Genomic DNA, 15,885 nt, shown 5'->3' with positions numbered 1-15,885 from the left:
TTTGACAACGGTCATGATAAACACAACTGTCTAATTTGACAACGGTCATGATAAACACAACTGTCTAATTTGACAACGGTCATGATAAACACAACTGTCTAATTTGACAACGGTCATGATAAACACAACTGTCTAATTTGACAACGGTCATGATAAACACAACTGTCTAATTTGACAACGGTCATGATAAACACAACTGTCTAATTTGACAACGGTCATGTTAAACACAACTGTCTAATTTGACAACGGTCATGATAAACACAACTGTCTAATTTGACAACGGTCATGATAAACACAACTGTCTAATTTGACAACGGTCATGATAAACACAACTGTCTAATTTGACAACGGTCATGATAAACACAACTGTCTAATTTGACAACGGTCATGTTAAACACAACTGTCTAATTTGACAACGGTCATGATAAACACAACTGTCTAATTTGACAACGGTCATGATAAACACAACTGTCTAATTTGACAACGGTCATGATAAACACAACTGTCTAATTTGACAACGGTCATGATAAACACAACTGTCTAATTTGACAACGGTCATGATAAACACAACTGTCTAATTTGACAACGGTCATGATAAACACAACTGTCTAATTTGACAACGGTCATGATAAACACAACTGTCTAATTTGACAACGGTCATGATAAACACAACTGTCTAATTTGACAACGGTCATGATAAACACAACTGTCTAATTTGACAACGGTCATGTTAAACACAACTGTCTAATTTGACAACGGTCATGATAAACACAACTGTCTAATTTGACAACGGTCATGATAAACACAACTGTCTAATTTGACAACGGTCATGTTAAACACTAGCATGAGGACCCTTTCTCATTTAGTGTTTAAAGTAAAGACTGTAGTTCCATGTGGTATACAGACTGTTCTGGGTGGATGGAGATAAGAGAGTGAAAGAAAGAAAGAGAGAAACACACACAGAGAGAGAGAGAGAGACAGAGCGACCGAGAGAGAGAGAGAGTGACACAGAGAGAGAGCGACACAGAGAGAGAGCCACACAGAGAGAGAGCGACACACAGAGAGAGACACACAGAGAGAGACACAGAGAGACAGAGACACAGAGAGACAGAAAGAGACAAAGAAAGAAAGAGAGAGAGGCTTGTTGGGAACACCAGCTGATGATGAGATAGGGATATGATGGAGAGCAGGATGTCTGGGAGACTGCCCGGTCACTTACCATATTTCACTCCATCACTCCTCCCTCTCTAGCACACACACTCAGACAAATGCAACACACACTAACAAAAAGACATACACACAGGCACAGTATTGTACTTAAAAAATTCTGACCCCATGTTAATAATCTGTCTCTCTCAACGTCATGTAAAAATTCAGACCTTTTATAGTTACTCATGGCTGGCTCTTACCCGGACTTAACTCTCTCTCACCCTCTAGTCTATTTGAAAAGATGTGTACACGTCAAATAGTTAGTGTGAATAGTCACACTGAAGTTCTCTTGTTTTCCCCATATGCACGAGTTATAGTTTCAACAAAGACATAGAAAATGTATACTTGATTTGCCGAGTAGGCAATAAAGTAGCGTTATAAACTTTGCACATTAAACTGTGAATATGACCAACCCTGTTTGAGGGCTATTAGAAAGCAGTAGATAAAACAGTCTTCCTTCAAGGATTCTTAGCACACTAATACAGACTTACAAATAAGCAGACAATGAAAGAACCATTCTTGTTTTCATTTCAATTTTGGAAAGACGATCATCTTCCCAGATATGGTGTAACCTAAAGAACTTCAGTTCCTGTCTGGCTCTTTTCAAATGTGATCTAAATATTAGAATCTCAGAGGTCTAATCACTCCCCTGTGTTCCAGATGTATTTTGGACTGCGGAGGAGCACAGAGCACACCCCTCTCTCCCCTGTTCAGAGCACATACCAGCACCAGAGAAAGACTATGGAGGGAGAGAAAGTGTGTGTGTGAGAGTGAGAGAGAGATAGGTAGAGGGAGAGATGCAGGGAGAGAGAGAGAGAGAGATAGGTACAGGGAGAGATGCAGGGAGAGAGAGGGAGAGAGAGAAAGATAGGTAGAGGGAGGGATGGAGGGAGAGAGAGAGGGAGAGAGAGAAAGATAGGTAGAGGGAGGGATGGAGGGAGAGAGAGAGGGAGAGAGAGAAAGAGAGAGAGAGAAAGAGAAAGATAGGTAGAGGGAGGGATGCAGGGAGAGAGAGAGGGAGAGAGAAAAAGAGAGAGAGAGAGAGAGAGAGAGAGAGAGAGAGAAAGATAGGTAGAGGCGGGGATGCAGGGAGAGAGAGAGAGAAAGGAGACAGATATGGGAAAGAGAGAGAGAGAAAGAGAGATAGGTAGAGGGAGGGATGGAGGGGGAGAGAGAGAAAGAAAGATAGGTAGAGGGAGGGATGGAGGGGGAGAGAGAGAAAGAAAGATAGGTAGAGGAAGGGATGGAGGGAAAGAGAGAGAGAGAGAGAGGGGGAGAGAGAGAAAGATAGGTAGAGGGAGGGATGGAGGGAGAGAGAGAGGGAGAGAGAGAGAAAGATAAGTAGAGGGAGGAATGGAGGGAGAGAGAGAGGGAGAGAGAGTTGGGAAAGAGAGAGACCGGGAGAGAGAGAAAGATAGAGGGGGGGAGAAAGAGAGAGAGGGAGGGAGAGAGAAAGAGGGAGAGAGAGAACGAGAGGGGGAGGAGATGAGATGCTGTAGTGATTGATGGAGTAGTCATTTAGATCCATCTTAATTCGTCCCATCTGCTCTTTCATATCCAAATGAGCCCAGTTCATCATCATAGACGTCTCTGTTGATAATTCATAACATTCTGTTTCTCTCAAATGGATTCAATCAACTTGAAAAATAGAAAGATTGGTGACTTTTACAGTGATTGTTTTGAATTTATTATGACTACCCAAGTAGTGTACACATGTATACTGATGGATTTAAACATAACGCGCTCAATGGCCCCAATGGCAAGAGTCACACATGCTGTGACTATAAACTGACAGACATGGGAGAGGTGGGGCAACCCTACCAGTCCTGCACCTCGAATGGGGTCTTTCTGCTACTCCCTTACAGCTAGAGTCCACAGACTCGGGGCGCCACTGCCCTCATCCAGGAGTAGAGAATGCTTCATCATCCATATGCTATAATCCCCATTTATAATCCCACACGTCCATCCCCAAAGTGAGAGCAGTCCTGTCCTAGCTACTCAGAGAGCCATATCCTCAGAATCCTGTCTCCTCCTCCATCTGTCTCGGAGTTTATGGAGGAGTTTCCTCACCGGGTCCGTGTACTGCCTGTTGGCCAGCCCCAGGACCAGCGGCATCACTGCCATGCTCCCGATCCCTGTGCACGACAGCACGATGTGTGTGGTGGAGTTCCCGCGCATCTCCTTGCTGAGCAGAAACACCACGGAGACGTGTATGTAGATGATGTAGGGCACCCAGCAGGCCAGGAAGGTCAGCGACACGGCAGCCACGCACCGCGTGTAGCGGAGGTTGAGCCGCTGCTCCCGTTCCGAGGCCTGACCGCCCCCCCTGGTCGCCACGGAGCGGTGCAGCCGGCAGATGTCCTTCATCTGGCCCCGGGTGATCCACAGCACACGTCCCGTCATGCCCGCGATGGACAGGATGGCAGGCGCCAGCAGCCCGTACACCTCAAGGTAGATGAAGGCGTTGGGGAAGACCCGTCTGTAAGAACAGCATTCGGAGCCGCCCGGCGCCGCTACCACCACGGTGGAACAGTTCACCGGCGCACCCAGCGTGCCCGTGTCGTTAAACGAGCAGCAGCCGTTCCACCCTGGGCCGGCCCGGTTGTTCCAGCCGAAGGCGGGCAGGGAGGCGTAGAGCAGTGGCGGCACCCACACGGCGAGCAGCACCAGCGGGAAGTGGCGGTGAACCCAGAAGCTACTATAATGTAACGGACTCATGATGCACATGTATCTCTCATAATGAACTATCACCAGGTTAAACAGGAACGCCAGGAACAAGAAATTAGGAAAAATATGAACCAGGAGACAGGAGCTAAAACTCAGTGGACGGTTGAGTCCCATCCAGGGGATGAACGGTAGGGCCACGCCCGTACACAGGTCAGCCACTAGCAGGCTCAGGAAGAAGTAGTTTGGGGTGTTGTAGAGCTGACGGTTACAGGAGATGCCCAGGATGATGACCAGGTTGGCCAGGATGATGGCGGTGGACAGGGGCACGGTGATGGCGTAGATGAGACGTGCCTCCGACAGCAGCGGCCGCACAGCAGAGTCATTAGCCAGGTCATCCATGGCTGCGGTTGCGGTGGTTGTGTTCCTCCACAGTTGTCCTTAGCGTGCCAGACCTTTGCCCCCACTGCTACGGAGACTTCCACAGCTCCCATTAAACTGCAGGAAGCCTGGGTGAAGACAGACAGACAGAATACAGTGAGACCAGAGGTCATGGAGCATGATATATTCAGAGCTCAAAAACAAACTGCCTGTTAGTCGCTCTGGATAAGAATGTTGGCTAAATGACCGACATGTAAATGTAAACGCAAACTGCTCTCTGGTCTAGAGACCAAATCAAATCAAATTGATTTATATAGCCCTTCGTACATCAGCTGATATCTCAAAGTGCTGTACAGAAACCCAGCCTAAAACCCCAGACAGCAAGCAATGCAGGTGTAGAAGCACGGTGGCTAGGAAAAACTCCCTAGAAAGGCCAAAACCTAGGAAGAAACCTAGAGAGGAACCAGGCTATGTGGGGTGGCCAGTCCTCTTCTGGCTGTGCCGGGTGGAGATTAGAACAGAACATGGCCAAGATGTTCAAATGTTCATAAATGACCAGCATGGTCAAATAATAATAAGGCAGAACAGTTGAAACTGGAGCAGCAGCACGGCCAGGTGGACTGGGGACAGCAAGTCATCATGTCAGGTAGTCCTGAGGCATGGTCCTAGGGCTCAGGTCCTCCGAGAGAGAGAAAGAAAGAGAGAAAGAGAGAATTAGAGAGAGCACACTTAAATCCACACAGGACACCGAATAAGACAGGAGAAGTACTCCAGATATAACAGACTGACCCTAGCCCCCCGACACAAACTACTGCAGCATAAATACTGGAGGCTGAGACAGGAGGGGTCAGGAGACACTGTGGCCCCATCCGAGGACACCCCCGGACAGGGCCAAACAGGAAGGATATAACCCCACCCACTTTGCCAAAGCACAGCCCCCACACCACTAGAGGAATATCTTCAACCACCAACTTACCATCCTGAGACAAGGCCGAGTATAGCCCACAAAGATCTCCGCCACGGCACAACCCAAGGGGGGGGGGGGCAACCCAGACAGGAAGATCACATCAGTGACTCAACCCACTCAAGTGACGCACCCCTCCTAGGGACGGTATGAAAGAGCCCCAGTAAGCCAGTGACTCAGCCCCTGTAATAGGGTTAGAGGCAGAGCATCCCAGTGGAAAGAGGGGAACCGGCCAGGCAGAGACAGCAAGGGCGGTTCGTTGCTCCAGAGCCTTTCCGTTCACCTTCCCACTCCTGGGCCAGACTACACTCAATCACATGACCCACTGAAGAGATGAGTCTTCAGTAAAGACTTAAAGGTTGAGACTGAGTTTGCGTCTCTTACATGGGTAGGCAGACAATTCCATAAAAATGGAGCTCTATAGGAGAAAGCCCTGCCTCCAGCTGTTTGCTTAGAAATTCTAGGGACAATTAGGAGGCCTGCGTCTTGTGACCGTAGCGTACGTGTAGGTATGTACGGCAGGACCAAATCAGAGAGATAGGTAGGAGCAAGACAATGTAATGCTTTGGTAGGTTAGCAGTAAAACCTTGAAATCAGCCCTTGCCTTGACAGGAAGCCAGTGTAGGGAGGCTAGCACTGGAGTAATATGATCACATTTTTGGGTTCTAGTCAGGATTCTAGCAGCCGTATTTAGCACTAACTAAGTTTATTTAGTGCTTTATCCGGGTAGCCGGAAAGTAGAGCTTTGCAGTAGTCTAACCTAGAAGTGACAAAAGCATGGATTAATTTTTCTGCATCATTTTTGGACAGAAAGATTCTGATTTTTGCAATGTTACGTAGATGGAAAAAAGCTGTCATTGAAATGGTCTTGATATGTTCTTCAAAAGAAAGATTGGGGTCCAGAGTAACGCCGAGGTCTTTTACACTTTTATTTGAGACGACTGTACAACCATTAAGATTAATTGTCAGATTCAACAGAAGATCTTTGTTTCTTGGGACCTAGAACAAGCATCTCTGTTTTGTCCGAGTTTAAAAGTAGAAAGTTTGCAGCCATCCACTTCCTTATGTCTGAAACACATGCTTCTAGCGAGGGCAATTTTGGGGCTTCACCATGTTTCATTGAAATGTACAGCTGTGTGTCATCCACAGAGCAGTGAAAGTTAACATTATGTTTTCGAATGACATCCCCAAGAGGTAAAATATATAGTGAAAACAATAGTGGTCCTAAAACGGAACCTTGAGGAACACCAAAATTTACAGTTGATTTGTCAGAGGACAAACCATTCACAGAGACAAACTGATATCTTTCCAACAGATAAGATCTAAACCAGGCCAGAACTTGTCCGTGGAGACCAATTTGGGTTTCCAATCCCTCCAAAAGAATGTGGTGATCGATGGTATCAAAAGCAGCACTAAGGTCTAGGAGCACGAGGACAGATGCAGAGCCTCGGTCTGATGCCATTAATTAATTAATTAATTAATTAATTAATGCCAGGTAATTTACCACCTTCACAAGTGCAGTCTCAGTGCTATTATGGGGTCTAAAACCAGACTGAAGCATTTCGTATACATTGTTTGTCTTCAGGAAGGCAGTGAGTTGCTGCGCAACAGCCTTTTCTAAAAATTTTGAGAGGAATGGAAGATTCGATATAGGCCGAGAGTTTTTTATATTTTCTGGGTCAAGGTTGGGCTTTTTCAAGAGAGGCTTTATTACTGCCACTTTTAGTGAGTTTGGTACACATCCGGTGGATAGAGAGCCATTTATTATGTTCAACATAGGAAGGCCAAGCACAGGAAGCAGCTCTTTCAGTAGTTTAGTTGGAATAGGGTCCAGTATGCAGCTTGAAGGTTTAGAGGCCATGATTATTTTCATCATTGTGTCAAGAGATATAGGACTAAAACACTTGAGTGCCTCTCTTGATCCTAGGTCCTGGCAGAGTTGTGCAGACTCAGGACAACTGAGCTTTGAAGGAATACGCAGATTTAAAGAGGAGTCCGTAATTTGCTTTCTAATAATCATGATCTTTTCCTCAAAGAAGTCCATGAATTTATCACTGCTGAAGTGAAAGCCATCCTCTCATGGGGAATGCTGCTTTTTAGTTAGCTTTGCGACAGCATCAAAAAGGAATTTCGGATTGTTCTTATTTTCCTCAATTAAGTTGGAAAAATAGGATGATAAAGCAACAGTAAGGGCTCTTCGGTACTGCACGGCAGTACTTTCCAAGCCAGTTTGGTGTGGCGCCATTTCCGTTCCAATTTTCTGGAAGCTTGCTTCATAGCTCTGGTATTTTCTGTGTACCAGGGAGATAGTTTTTTATGATAAATGTTTTTAGTTTTTAGGGGTGCAACTGCATCTAGGGTATTGCGCAAGGTTAAATTGAGTTCCTCAGGTGGTTAACTGATTTTTGTCCTCTGCCGTCCTTGGGTAGACAGAGGGAATATGGAAGGACATCAAGGAATCTTTGTGTTGTCTGTGAATTTATAGCACGACTTTTGATGTTCCTTGGTTGGGGTCTGAGCAGATTATTTGTTGCAATTGCAAACATAATAAAATGGTGGTCCGATAGTCCAGGATTATGAGGAAAAACATTAAGATCCACAACATTTATTCCATGGGACAAAACTAGGTCCAGAGTATGACTGTGACAGTGAGTGGGTCCAGAGACATGTTGGACAAAACCCACTGAGTCGATGATGGCTCCGAAAGTATTTTGGAGTGGGTCTGTGGACTTTTCCATGTGAATATTAAAGTCACCAAAGATTAGAATATTATCTGCTATGACTACAAGGTCCGATAGGAATTCAGGGAACTCAATGAGTTCCAGCCAGGTAGGGTTGGGCAGACTCGGTGCTCGAGAGCTCCAGTGCGCCTTCACCAGTGCGCCTTCATGGTCCGGTCTATCCGGTGAGAGCTCCAGTGCGCCTTCACGGTCCCCACCGCACCAGGCTGTCTCTCCGTCTCCTTCCTACAGGTGCTCCCGCCTGTCCAGTGCTGCCAGAGTCCTCCTCCTGCCCAGCGCTGTCAAAGTCTCCCGTCTGTCCTGAGCGGCCAGGGTCTCCCGTCTGTCCTGAGCGGCCAGGGTCTCCTGTCTGTCCTGAGCTGCCAGGGTCTCCCGTCTGTCCTGAGCGGCCAGGGTCTCCCGTCTGTCCTGAGCTGGGGGGGGGGGGGGGGGGGTACTGTCACGTTCTGACCTTAGTTCCTTTGTTTTGTCTTTGTTTTAGTATGATCAGGGCGTGAGTTGGGGTGGGCAGTCTATGCTTGTTTTTCTATGTTGTATTTTGCGTTTGGCCTGGTATGGTTCTCAATCAGAGGCAGGTGTCGTTAGTTGTCTCTGAATGAGAATCATACTTAGGTAGCCTTTTCCCACCAATGTTTCGTGGGTGAATATTTTCTGTTCTGTGTTTTGTATTTCACTGTTCAGGACTGTTTCGTTCTCGTTGTTTTTGTTTTGTGTTCATATAATAAATACAATTTGGACACTTACCATTGGTCCTCCGATCCTTCTACTACTCCTCCTCAGAAGAGGAGGACGAGAATCGTTACAATATGATGCTGTAAACCCAGTCTGTCAAGTAAGACAGGCTTGGACCCCTGAAATAGCCTCTGTCTCTAGCATCACGTATCAATGGTATTAATTGATTAACAAATCAGGCAGAAAAGAGTCCCAGCAGTACATCAGGGCTTGAGGGTCTGTAATTGAATAACCCTAGTTTATTGGTTAAATGGCCTCTTTAGGTAAAACACAGTGTCTTCGTGTTCTGTCTCTCCACTTGTAGATAGATGTACATGGATGTTATCTCTTTAAACACAATTACAACAGTCATCATGGCCGCAGGATTACTGTTTCCTCTCCATTGCCCCAGCGTAAGAGAGAGGAATGTTTAAAAGACGAGTGTCTTTGTTTTCTTCCTGCAGACTGCTGCGGTTCACGTAGATTGATCCCAAAGGAAATGTAATATCAAGCCTTTGGTCTGAATAGACAGGAAGAGAGAAGGACAACAACTGGGGGGGGGGGGGGGGGGGTAGAGTTGACAAAATCAAAGCCCTATATTTCGGTATATGACAGGTAATCATATTTGGATGGGGGGGTAGAGTTGACAAAATGAAAGCCCTATATTACTGTGTATGACAGGTAATCATATTTGGATGGGGGGGTTAGAGTTGACACAATGAAAGCCCTATATTACTGTATATGCTATACATTTCTATCTGAATGTTTTGATAGAAATATAATAGATATATTCTATATGACAAGCAATTGCATATACTCTATCTAAATGCATTTGTTTCGTAAGCTTGCACACTTCACTCTTAGAAAGAAATGTACTGTCTAGAACCTAAAAGGGTTATTGGACTGTCCCCATAGGCGAACCCTTTGAAGAACCCTTTTGCTTCCAGGTAGAACCCCTTTGAGTTCCAGGTAGGACCCTTTCCACGGAGGGTTCTAAATGGAACCAAAAAGGGTTCTCCTATGAGGACAACCAAAGAACCCTTTTGGAACCCTTTTTTTCCACGAGTGTACTGAACAGACCCCATCAGGTCAGACTCTGTGGTTAGTTATTAAACACCCAGCTGGCTGAGGGTCCAGTATCTAGACAAACACAACTAATGCAGGGTTGTAGAAAGTGACACCACACTGGAAAAAGCTAAGCGTTCCTAAACACATTTCTATGTGAGATACAATGTCTCACATACAGTAACACCCTCATGTACAGATGCAGGATCTTAATTTGATCACGCATTTGTAGCTGAGAATTTTCTTGCAAACCTGTAGTGTATTCAAGGTTTAAAAAGGCTTCTAAAGTATGTAATTTCCACTTTAAAATGCCAGACTTGATTTGAACAGATGGCTCTCTAAAAAGACCACATATGCAGCTAAATTGAAGGACTAAATTGAAACTTTAGCCTCAGAAAACTCCAACACGATTGCTGAAGTGAAGGATTAAATTGAAGCCTTAGCGGGGAGACAACTTAATTTATAGCTCATTTATGAGCTGAATGGCCCGGCTGCTATGGTGAAAACAGTGGTTGAAGCCTTAGCGGGGAGACAACTTAATTGATAGCTCATTTATGAGCTGAATGGCCCGGCTGCTATGGTGAAAACAGTGGTTGAAGCCTTAGCGGGGAGACAACTTAATTGATAGCTCATTTATGAGCTGAATGGCCCGGCTGCTGTGGTGAAAACAGTGGTTGAAGCCTTAGCGGGGAGACAACTTAATTGATAGCTCATTTATGAGCTGAATGGCCCGGCTGCTATGGTGAAAACAGTGGTTGAAGCCTTAGCTGGAAGAACCGTTGCTTTTCCATTGTTGTTTTTTCGTTGCACTTGCATTCAGTAGCATCTATGAATCATATTGTACACGGGTGGTTTCTAATGTTGTGAGATTCTCGCTAGTGTTTACAGAACAACTGGTTCTGAGGGATCAGGATCAGGAGCTGCAATTGTAACGTTAAGCAACTGTAACAAAATGGATGACTGCAGTGTAGCCACTATTGTGTGTACATGGATTGCTAAGACATGATAATATGAGTGTGTATTCTTATTTTAAAAATGTAGCTCTGTACCTGTCTATTAGTGCTATGTATTGTCATTTTATGTAGTTCTGTCCTTCAGCTGTAATTGTCTGTTGGTGTTCTGAACTTTGTCATATTTTATGTTTTGTGTGGACCCCAGGAAGAGGAGCTGCAGCTTTGGCTGTAGCAAACATGGACCCTAATAAAATACTAACGAAAAACGTACTAACTTCTACAATTATTTTATTTTTTCATTAAATTCTAGTCCACATAATGCTCATTTCCTGTTGCTGCAGAATTATCCTCCTGCTGTAGAAAATTGTCTCAGATTAAGATCCTACATCTGTAGCCCTACTTTACGAGTTGAAGCTCTTCTTAATGATGTGTTGTAATGTGCCTAAAGGTAATAAATCAACATGCCAGAATATATGTTGATTCCCGGGACCACCTGGGAACACGCATGACTCCAAGTCGCTTTGGATAAAAGCATCTGCTTAATAGAATATACTATTATCATTACTACTAGTCGCTTTAATAACGCCCCTTTAAGAATGTTTACATATCTCGCATTACTCATCTCATATGTAGAAACTGTATCCTTCACTATCTATTCTTCACTATCTATTGCATCTTAGCCGCTCTGTCACTGCTCATCCATATATTTTATACTTATATATTCTCATCCCATTACTTTACTAGATTGTGTGTATTAGGTTTTGTTGTGGAATTTTTAGATATTACGTGTTAGATACTGCTGCACTGTCGGATGTAGAAGCATTTCGCTACACTCGCAATAACATCGGCTAACCATGTGTATGTGTCCAATGCAATTTGATTTGTGCAAAGCCAACCTTTTGACTCCTTTGCTTAGAGGAACCAGTAAAAAACTGCTTTATAACACAGACAGAGAAAAGACTCCATGCAGTTTGACAGTGGCGTGGTAACAGATGTCCTTGTAAGAGACCGTGGGTTAATGTCCTTGTATGGCTGAACTGTAACATACAGGATTCTCCCATGGACTAACGCATAACCTGTGCTCCCTTGTCAACCCTATACAAAGAGGTTAAATGAATGGCTTCCATTCTTTCAAAATGGAGTGTTCATTTAGATCAGGGATGGGCAACTCCAGTCCTCGGGGGCCTGATAGGTGTCACACTTTTGCCCCAGCGCCATCTAACACACCTGACTCCAATAATCAACTAATCATGATCGTCAGTTTAGAATTCAATGAGTTTAAATCAGCTGTGTTTACTAGGGATGTGGATAAAGTGTGACACTACTCCGACCCCTGAGGACTGGAGTTGCCCAGCCCTGAATAAGATCCATTGCTCAGAGAAATGGTAGGTTAGAGAGGAGTGTTTCTTAATCCTGGTCCTGTGGATCCAAAGGAGTGCACATTTTAGTGTTTGCCTTAGCACTAACACACCTGATTAAAGTCATCAAATCTCGATGATGGGTTGATCATTTGAATCAGGTGTGTAGTGCTAAAACAGGACCAGGATTACAAAACACTGGGTTATAGCCAGATGTAACTGTGTTTCTCCTATTAGAAAATCCTCCTATGACAAAATACTAATTTGCTTTTGATCATTTTACAGTTAAAAAGGCAAATGTACATTTTCATTTTACAGTAATTTGACCATTTTAATTAAGGTTTAGTCAAGTCTAAATGCTCATGTGATTCATAAGTCTTGATTCATATGTCCATTACAAGAAAATGGTGTTGAAGACAAAGCTCACCTTTGTAGGACAAGAGATTCAGTCGTTGGTTCCCTGTGAAGGAGAAACGCCGTATCGTCATTTGATTAGGGAACAGGTGTATGCCACAGACAGGTATTATTTATATCAACAACCTGTAGATCCCAAATAACACCCTTTCTCCTCTGTGACCTTCCACACTCTCTAAATGACTTGTCACACTACTCACACTCCCTGTGGTGAATCTAGCCAACGCTACAGAGAACTGTCCTGCTGCCCCTCAGAAAGCCCTTGTGGTGAGGCAGAGAGGAGCTGAGTGCAGGGGCTTCCTAACAGATGCTGGGTCTTAAAGGGGAAGTACACTCAGAGAGGGGAAGTGGGAGCACTGCCTGTAAGCAGTGAGTTGCTGTCAGTCAGGTGCCACAACAGAGCTAAAGGGAGTATTCACATTATACATTTGGGAAATGTGTGGACTGCGGATGTGTTTATGAAATGATGCCTTATTGGCCATCTTAAATTAAGAAATTATTGGCCATTATGATGAAGATCATGTGATGAACTACATGTCTACAACTATCCTCTTCGGATGTTCCTTTTCCACCGGCCCCCAACGCAAGCACACATTCCTTACTTCTCAATCCACAACCCCAGATGCTCCTGTATCCAACACAAGATTCCTATGACTGTATGTCCTTTGCAAACATTTACACCTAATGGTATATACAGTATATTAATCTATAGAGCTGGTCAAATAAGAGTCATCTTTAAACATCTCTGTAGATGGACGGCCCGGCTTCCAGTCGGCCAGTTATGCTGTATAAACAGACTCCCTCAGCAATAGTTTGGACTTGGCAATGAGACGGATTGGTCCGTAGCACTGGGGGCCCGTAGCTTCCAATGTGATAACGCTTTTAAACACAACTCTTCTCCAAAGCCTGCTAGCTAAGGAGACATTGTGCAGGGACGACACACACACACACACACACACACACACAATACAATCATGCACAAGCACACACACACATAACACAATATGGAGGGTTATCAGTCAGTTGAAAGAGGAAGATGACAGAGAACACTCAGACATAAACCAAAAGGCTCCCTCACTTTTAGGATTTCTGTCTTCTAGGAAATACAAGAGCAAAAAACTAAAATAGTAGAAATGATTCTCCTTTTATCTAGTTCTCTAGAAACTTCTTTAAATAATATGGTTCTCCAAAGCTATCAGCCACAACTCTCCCCATATCTCCCAGGAATCAACGTGTTCTCAGTCAACAGACTTAGTAAAGGGTAATTAACATGCTGTAATAATAAATGTGTTGACTTTTACATGTAGTATAACCACCTCTTTCTCACTGTATCGGTTTGCTACAGTAGCCCATACCCTCTTTGTGGTCGACCCCTATTGAATTCCACGAACTACCTCTCACAGGCTGTAAATCCTTAGAGACAGGCTGGTGCTAAATCCCTGCGAAGCTCCTTTTGTGATAAACACACACACACATTAACCTTTGGGGCCAAAAACCCTAACGTTAGCAGTGGCACTGTGACAGACAAACATAAAATCCTCACATCGCTCTAAGACCAACTACACTCATCGCAGGTGTTACTTTTACCAGGTCGCCAGGCCAGCTCCAACTTACCCCAGTCATGCCCATAAACTGAGGTAACGTTGAGAGGATGTTGTGTGAACGTTTGTATGTACGTAGCAAAAGGGGTCTCTGTTGTGTGACTGACATGAAATATGAAAGTCATGCCACACTGGGTATTTAAAGCACATTGGCACACGGCGCGTGCAGGTGCACTCAGAACGAGTGTGTCAACAGCATCACAGTTGGGCTGGTTTGAGATATCCAGATGTAGGAAATAAGCGCTTGGGCACACTGTCCTGGGAGACCGTTGTTTTGTTTCCCCTCTGATGGAGATGAGAAATGGAGGTGTGGAAGAGGGGGGAATAGAGAAAGGACAGGAGGAAGATGATGGATGGAATAGAGAGAAAAGAAGGCAGGTGAGTGGTAAAAGGAGCGATTGGGGAGGAGGAGGGCTATGGATGGAATGGAGTGATGGAAGTAGGAGGGCTATGGATGGAATGGAGTGATGGAAGGAGGAGGGCTATGGATGGAATGGAGTGATGGAAGGAGGAGGGCTATGGATGGAATGGAATGATGGAAGGAGGAGAGCTATGGATGGAATGGAGTGATGGAAGTAGGAGGGCTATGGATGGAATGGAGTGATGGAAGGAGGAGGGCTATGGATGGAATGGAGTGATGGAAGGAGAAGAGCTATGGATGGAATGGAGTGATGGAAGGAGGAGGGCTATGGATGGAATGGAGTGATGGAAGGAGGAGAGCTATGGATGGAATGGAGTGATGGAAGTAGGAGGGCTATGGATGGAATGGAGTGATGGAAGGAGGAGGGCTATGGATGGAATGGAGTGATGGAAGGAGAAGAGCTATGGATGGAATGGAATGATGGAAGGAGGAGGGCTATGGATGGAATGGAGTGATGGAAGGAGGAGGGCTATGGATGGAATGGAGTGATGGAAGGAGGAGGGCTATGGATGGAATGGAGTGATGGAAGGAGGAGGGCTATGGATGGAATGGAGTGATGGAAGGAGCAGGGGGAGAATTCCGACATGAGAAGAGGAGGGAGTGATGGCAGCAATAGCGAGGAATAGACAGATAAATGGGAGGATTGGGAGGAGAGTGGAATGATGTAGGAGGATATAGTATAGACTATAGAGGGATGAGAGGAGAGGAGTGATGGCGGTGGAAGCCATACGTTATACCCAGTAGCTTCCTGTGCATTTAACTGTAGAGTTCTCCAGACCTGTATTGTCCCTGTCTGGGTTTCATCACCATATCCGTGACCAATCATACACAGTCTCATTGGAGCCTGGCAACCAACCACAACAGAGGATATAGCACTATCCTTCAGCTACATTAAAACCCACACATGATTAAATAGGAATAAGATGAGGATAGTTAGTGTTACTGTACTTGGGTCTTTGCAAATCCTGACAAACAACTACTAAACACACCCATAAAATGTGATAATGCCTTGGTCTTTCTGTTATACTAGCTCTGACCCTCCCACACACTCTCTCTAAAGACCAGTTTGGTAAAGAGATAGACATTTCACAAGCATTGGCATAGCAACAAAACAGTAGCTAGTTGGCTAATGCCTTTCCTGCTGGGTAGAATATATAGGCCACTGCAATAAAACAGCAATATCATTACATTCTTACAGGACATAAACATCTGCTTATGAGGCTTTTCCTGGGGGAAAGGGCTTGTCATGACACAGATCATTTTAGCCCCTCGGGTTCACAGGAAAATATGGTAGCCTAACTTTCTCAATTCCAGTCCTCCAGAACACCCAGCAGCACACATTTTTGTTGTAACCCCCCCCCCCCCCCCAAACAAAACTCACCTGATTCAACTCATTAAGGGCT

At 44.9% G+C, this 15,885-nt stretch overlaps 1 protein-coding gene across 1 annotated transcript; it reads right to left on the bottom strand.

Moving 5' to 3' along the window:
- Window positions 1–2,872: 2,872 nt before the first annotated feature.
- LOC110496915 (G protein-coupled bile acid receptor 1-like) lies at window positions 2,873–7,910 on the bottom strand. The gene has a single exon (XM_021572929.3). The coding sequence runs from the start codon at window positions 4,273–4,275 to the stop codon at window positions 3,208–3,210; it is 1,068 nt and encodes a 355-aa protein (XP_021428604.3). The 5' UTR covers window positions 4,276–7,910; the 3' UTR covers window positions 2,873–3,207.
- Between the last annotated feature and the right edge of the window lie 7,975 nt (window positions 7,911–15,885).

This window comes from Oncorhynchus mykiss, chromosome 18, assembly GCF_057628025.1.
Source record: "Oncorhynchus mykiss isolate SJ-2025 chromosome 18, ASM5762802v1, whole genome shotgun sequence".
In the NCBI taxonomy this organism is placed as follows: domain Eukaryota; kingdom Metazoa; phylum Chordata; class Actinopteri; order Salmoniformes; family Salmonidae; genus Oncorhynchus; species Oncorhynchus mykiss.
The sequence above is the reverse complement of the archived record's forward strand: the minus strand, read 5'-3'. Positions and strand labels throughout refer to the sequence as shown.

What these genes read in the sequence shown, in the direction of transcription:
- LOC110496915 (XM_021572929.3), bottom strand. Translation starts at nt 4,275, where the DNA reads ATGGATGACCTGGCTAATGACTCTGCTGTGCGGCCGCTGCTGTCGGAG.